Source organism: Nothoprocta perdicaria, unplaced genomic scaffold (assembly GCF_003342845.1).
Source record: "Nothoprocta perdicaria isolate Ctin4 unplaced genomic scaffold, notPer1 scaffold_312, whole genome shotgun sequence".
Lineage (NCBI taxonomy): Eukaryota > Metazoa > Chordata > Aves > Tinamiformes > Tinamidae > Nothoprocta > Nothoprocta perdicaria.
The window spans coordinates 361,873-368,518 of record NW_020455547.1 but is presented as its reverse complement, the minus strand read 5'-3'; the positions used below and the strand labels follow the sequence as shown (position 1 = coordinate 368,518).

Here is a 6,646-nt window from a genome sequence, read left to right as displayed (position 1 = left end):
TGTGTTTTTGCTTTTGGCTTTATCCTCCTGTATTATGATTCTAGAAGGCTCTACACTTATAAAAGAGACCTTGTCTATCGTAAATTTTAGGGCCTTAGGCAATATTATTAATCTAAATGCTTTCACAACCAGTTTCAGAATGTATCAGTTATTCCTTTCTGAAGTCATAACCAAGGCTCGCATAGTAATTTAGTGTGCTTTAGAGCAAGACAAATGGAGCTTTTTCAATAGGGTGCATAGACACACAAGCAATACTGCTGTTTTAATCTCTTGAATTTGCAACAGGTCTTGTTTAGGGCTGGGGAGTTGAAATGGGGAACAGATGAAGAAAAGTTCATCACCATCTTGGGAACCCGAAGCATTTCCCATTTAAGGAGGGGTAGGTAAACATAGTTCAAATATGACTGAAATAACAGCCTACAATCTGCCCAGCTGGTGGTAGAAGCAGTGCAAAAGCTGTTTCTGCTACTGCATTTGTCAAACCAAGCAATCTTTATTAATCTCTTCCCTCTGCCTAATATATTAAATTTTGTTTCATATAATTAATTTATTTCCCCATAGCAAGGAGCAGTACCAATTTGCTGCTTGAAGGAGTGGTGTGATAGATCTAAGGGACGGCTGGAGTGCTTTTTTTTTTTTTTTTTTTGGATACTTGTTTATTTTATTTTTTCCCCTTTTTGAAAGAGATATCATGAAAGAAGTGATGCTGAGAGTCTGTTGCAAATCACCATCATCTGATGGACATCAAGCCCTGAAAAGATGAACCCTTTTATAGGTGCATATTTTTTAGGTGTCTCCCCCTAAGCTTGTCCTATAAGACTTGAAATTTTGGTTTGTGATTTTTATTGTTCCTGAATTAGGGTGATTCTGAAGCTTACTTTGATGTATTCAGTGTTTATTTAGCACTGTAGAAATGCAGATTTCCCAGAGGAGTTGTTAACAGTAGAAAACCTGAGTCTTCTGGATACTCCTGAACACAGAAGTTGAATAGATTGCCCCTAGGCCGGTTTGTTTGCACAGAGTTAATCGGATGCAGTAGCCCAATGTGGGGAACAGCTTTGTGTGCAAGTGAAGTGGCTGCGTCCATTAATGTCATCAACATCATTCTCATTTTCCATAACCTGCTGGTACCAATTGAAGTTCAGGCTAGTAATACCTGCCTCCTGAGGGGAAAAAATGCTTGTCATTGCCTATAACTTCCCCTTCACTCTCTTTCCCATGGTCTCTGATTGAATATGTTGTAGAGTAGCAACCCAAAGGAAACAGACATTTAAAATAGGACAGAGGGAAGCATGAGTTAACATTTGAACAGTGGCTAAGGTACAGATGGAATTAACCTGGGCTCACACGGGTGCTGGGAGGAATACCAGCTATACGTGTGACTGTTTGTACACTTTCTTCTTTTCCAGTGTTTGACAAATACATGACTATTTCTGGCTTTCAAATTGAAGAAACCATTGACCGTGAAACCTCTGGTGATTTGGAGAAGCTGCTTCTGGCAGTTGGTAATTAACAATCTTCATAGATCTAAGGCAGCCCACCTTTCATTTACTCCTCTGGCCCCTTAAATTACAGCTGTATAGGAAGTGGCTTGAAGACATGCCTCCTTTCCAAGTCATATTTTTGCAGCTAGGAAATAGGTCTTTACTCTTCCTTTAATAGAAACGTGTGGGAGGAAGAGAATTCCGTGCTTTTCAGCCGCGTGCACCTGCACCAGGAAGTGAGACAAAACTCTGCCTTTGTTTGTATTCCTGGCAGCTCGTTCAATACAGTGCCACAGTGGCTTGCAACTAGTGGGAGAACTTGACGAGAAAGGTTTCTTTCCTGTTAGAAGGATGTGGTATTTTTAAAAGCTCAGAATGCAAAGAGTTGTAGCAGGGGTGTTTGCTAGCTGTAAGCTTAATTGTTAAAACTGGAGACGTGGTCCAGAAATGCACACAGCTGTCTAGTCTTGCCAGAAAAAGATTGCCCTGCACCAAACAGCAGTCATTATGTTTTCTGTCTTTAGTGAAATGCGTCCGAAGCATTCCTGCCTATTTTGCTGAGACCCTGTATTATTCCATGAAGGTAAATATATGGTTTCTGTACATCACTTTTCATCTCCTCCAGCTACAGTTCCTTTCTCTTTTACCTGCTTATCATTCCTTTGCTTTTCCTGCAATTAGCAACAGGATATTGTAAAGCATATGCAAAAGCTTGGGGGACTGTACATTTGTCAGGCTGCAAAGAGTTACTAAGCCTTTCTTCAAGTTCTTTGGAGGTTTGTCAGACACAAAATGTTTCATGGGAAACATTGACTTGATCAGCTCTTTTTGGGGGGGCTTGATCTTGTGATGCTAGAAATCTTCTGGCTAGATCCACAGAGCACACTCAGCTAAAAAAAAAATATATATATATATATATATTTATTTATGTGTTAGATACATTTAGAAAGTAAGGATGACCAAAAGCTAAACAGCAGATTGTGCTATGGCTCTTTTGAAAAAGAACATTTACCTATTGAAGCTGGAGTTAGCTTTAAAACACATTAAGGGATTATTCATCCCATTTTGAGAAGCAAAGGAARCTTTTCGGAGAGGAAAAAAAGAAAAACTAAACAATATGAAGTGAGGATTTATAGTTGAAGATTCTATAGGGGGACCTCATGGGAAGTCTGTCCGCTACAACTGTTTCTCTGGTGGCTTTGCCTTCTTTTGGGTGGGAAGAAATAAGAATGCAAACTGTATTTGTAACTCACAATGGCTAATGTTAATTCAAATCCTAGGAAAGATAGGATTCTTCTGTTTTCATGCAAGTTCTCAGATTCCCTGAAGACTTCCCCCTCCACCCCCTGTGAAAAGCACTGAAATATTTGCCAGCAGATGGCTGTGTTGATGAGGTGTCAGCCTGAGAATTAATGGAAAGAGGTGAAATTACAGCTTAATTTTTTAAAAGCTGCTCTACTGCTTTATAGAGATCAAAGTAAAATAAGGTTCAGATGGAAAATATAAAAAACTATATCAGTAGGCTGAGCTGTATGAGGAGCAATTGCTTTTTTTAAGAATGCAACAGGAAAGCTATCTCTAAGATTTCAGGCTCTCTTACATGTATATTGTGACGGATCCACTTTCTCTATTAGTCTATTGGTGAGATCCATTTTTTTTCCTATTAATAATAATCATTAAGAACTTTATATAAGAAACCTTTTAAGAAAACTTCAGCTGAACCTGAAAACTGAGTAATCCTGGAGTTTAGGGAGGGCTCTGCTAATTCCTTCTTTGAGGCGCATTAGCGGGACAACATGCAGAAACTTTTATTGCTTCAGCTTGCCTGGAATCTGACTTGCCTGAGCACCTGCTCACTGCTTCCCAGCATAAAAAGTGGAACTTCCAAAATAATGAAGTCAAACAGAAGATTTGAGCAAGCTTGTGTGGTTGGAAAAGACTTACTTTGAAACTCACCTTTGTAATACACAGGTGGATAATTTGTGGATTGTACAGCTATGTGTGGCTGTACAATAAGTTACGTGCTTTCTCCTAGTCATTGTTAGGGTTTATATACTCCTTTACAGAAGCCTGGGATTTTTGAAAGGGTTATTTACATGTGACAGTGATGGTGATGATCAGATCCACTGCTGTGTAATCTTGGAACTAGATCATTTAGGATTTATCTGGGCATTCACAGTCGAAGCCTGTGAAGATGAAACCTATGAAATAAGAGGTGTGATAATCATAGGAGTTCAGGGCTTAGAGCATTTCACATGGGCCGCCCTCTGTTCTCCATATTGTGATGTGAACGTGCTATGAGACCCTCTAAAGTGTTCTCTGTTTTAAAGCAGAAATGCTGTCCATGAGTGTTTTGTGGTGTCATTTGCTTTCTTCTTGTACCCTGGTTGTATTTGTGGTTTCATTACTGGACCTGTTCAGAACAAACTCACATTGAAATATTATTTGACCTCTTCAGGGGGCTGGCACTGATGATGACACCCTGATCAGAGTCATGGTTTCAAGGAGCGAAATTGATCTGCTGGATATTAGACATGAACTCAGAAAGAATTTTGCAAAATCATTGCATCAAATGATTCAGGTAAGATTGCTGCTCTGTTCTCAGAGAAAATAGAGGTACCTGGCATATGTTTTCCACTATTTATCATAAAAAAAAAGTTTATGGGGTAGATAAACAGGTGGATGGGAGAGCAGATGTGTTTAGGGCAGGTCCACASAGTGTAGTCAGAGCAGTGTTGGTTGCGCTGCAGTAGCGATGTCATTGARCTGGGAGATATTTCCTATGAAAAGCTGAACATTTCTTTCCAGTGTTCCCTAGGACAGCAAGTGTAGTCAAAAGAAATCATTATTACTCATGCATTTCCATTTTTAGCTTTTTTATTTCTTTTTCTTCTTGCCTGACTTCCTTCTAATTTTCAGTGCTTTGGAAAGGGGCTGGTGCCAAAGAAAACTGTTTTGGGGTTGGGAGTTTATATTATCTTGAGGCTGTAGTTTCAGTCTCAGACTTATGTGGAATTTTTTGCGCCATCTCAAAGAGGGAAAAATATCACTGCAGAATYGTTATCTGAATCATAATCTCCTCTGAGTGGATGGAAGGAGCAGGAAGGGAAAGATCCAGCAKGAAATCCAAAGCCAGCTGTTGCAGATTAGTTGAATATTCACCGAAGAGCTCAAACCAAAATACTTTTTCCTTCGTATTTTTTTTCAGGGATATTAATTTGTTTGTTTTCTTTTTGTAAGTTATTGCAGCACTGCTTTTATTTCTTACTTGTTGCTGTGTCTTCTGCCTTGCTTTTAGCAGCGTGGCGCACAGAGAGCAGCCCACTGCAGTTTGTGGCAGAGTTCCCCRCTAAGCCCAGGGAGCGGGGAGGGGCCCTCTCCAAGTGATAGCGGTTGCGCTTTGGACATWTAAAAGCTGTTGCTTTGTTACTTTTAGTTCTGCTTTGGGCTTCTCTGTTTGGTCTCTCTTGCTTGCAGATAAATTCTTTCTAATACGCATCTCATGCAGTAGGTAGCCCAGTTCCAGGAAAGTGAATTTTAAGCTTTCAGTGTTGCTGAAGGTCTCTCTGTGTAAACAGAACTCCTAATGTAAGAGGCAGAGAATTTCCTTGCATCATTCCTGAGCGGAGAGTCATGCGAGTGGATTTCCTGTGGGCGGGCTGTGCGTGTCGTCTGTCGGAGTCCTCCCTGGCTGCTGCTTTCGTGTGCATTTCTGTGGTTATGACTCACGGTGATTGGTCTTGTTATATTAACAGAAAGATACATCTGGGGACTACAGGAAGGCCCTGCTGCTCCTCTGTGGTGGAGATGATGAGTAATGCTGGCAGTGACACCAAGCACTGGTTGGGCTCTAGCTTTGCAGGCCTTCAGTTAGCATATCCAGCTAAGGTTTTGTATGTTAATGCTTTATGGCTCTTTCAATTTATACTCATATTGCATTTATTCAAAACAAGCTCATTGTTATCCAAGTGATAGCCAGTCCCTTCTCCTCCTGACATCCCAACTTCCAGGAATTTCAAGTGCCTTCTGTGAGTATGCGGGCGTTCTCTTCACGGAAGATGGGTGCTGAGCACAGAACTCGGTTCTTCCCAACACAGCAAAAAAGTAATCATGCATTTCACTAATAATTTAAAAATGTTTTGCTTTTATTCCTTACATTTCCACTGAATGTTAAGCTAGCTCTAACATTGCAAATGAAGAAAAGATATCCTTTGTATGTAATACCTGAATTAAGTAGCTAAACATAATACAAGTAGTCATTGGAAATCTAAAGGACCAATAAATTTTTTTTGCTCTCGGCACAATTGTGTGTGGTTTGTAATGGGCCAAGATCTGTTTTCTCTACCTGGATCATATTATTCCATCAGTTAAAATGGTTGACACGTTTTTCCTACTACTCTGTAGAAGTATATAGGCTATTTTACAGAAGCATATCATGATCTCTGATCGTGGTATCATGTCAGGTAGCAGGCACTCCTTTGGTGCTGCAATCATGTGGCTGTTCCCAGTAGTCAGAATATCAAACTACTGCTGTCCAGAGCATTGAATTCCTGCTTTGTGCCACTTGCTTATTTACCCTTTTGGTTTGTCTGGATTTTCTGTATATTTGTCTCCCTCCGACAAAGCTGGGGAGAGGAAGGCAGGAAAACTGTTAGGCCATCATCGAAGCAGAGCAGCTGTGAGGTGCTTGTAGGGCTGACCAAGGGTATCTGCGATAGGCGAAGAGCTGGACAGCTCGGSGGTCTTGGGAGCCTGCACAGTTGCAGAAGCACCCTCTCACCAGGTCAAGCCTTGCTGATTTGTGTTYCATGTGTTCAGAGGTCTAAATACTGCAGCTCTGAATTTAGCTTGTTGATTAGTCACATTCTTCAGCGATAGAAACTGCACACATTTTCAATAGCCCTGTTGAGATTCACCGTTCAYGTCTTACCAACAGTAAGAATTGCCGTAGGAAGGCAGAAAACCTCCCTCCTTTGAATGCAAACAAAGCACAAAAGCTTTTCTGATTGCTCTTTGAGGATTTTTTTTATTCCCCTGGCTGAGCAAGATAAAAGACCCAACTGGAAAGAGGCTCTTCTGGTGTCCTGGTGTGCGGGCTGAAGCCGCGGCCCCTTGGCACGTGGGTGCTGGGAGAGCACGAGGAGAGCGCGGAGCCCTTGTGC

At 41.0% G+C, this 6,646-nt stretch overlaps 1 protein-coding gene across 1 annotated transcript in view; it reads left to right on the top strand.

Moving 5' to 3' along the window:
* ANXA5 (annexin A5) overlaps nt 1-5,785 on the top strand; it is an 18,100-nt gene extending 12,315 nt beyond the window's left edge. The window contains exons 9-13 of the mRNA XM_026042715.1: nt 286-379; nt 1,410-1,505; nt 2,009-2,067; nt 3,943-4,065; nt 5,240-5,785. Of these exons, the coding sequence (XP_025898500.1) occupies nt 286-379; nt 1,410-1,505; nt 2,009-2,067; nt 3,943-4,065; nt 5,240-5,302 (435 nt within the window). The 3' untranslated portion in view covers nt 5,303-5,785. The remainder of the gene's footprint in view (nt 1-285; nt 380-1,409; nt 1,506-2,008; nt 2,068-3,942; nt 4,066-5,239) is intronic.
* Nucleotides 5,786-6,646: the final 861 nt, after the last annotated feature.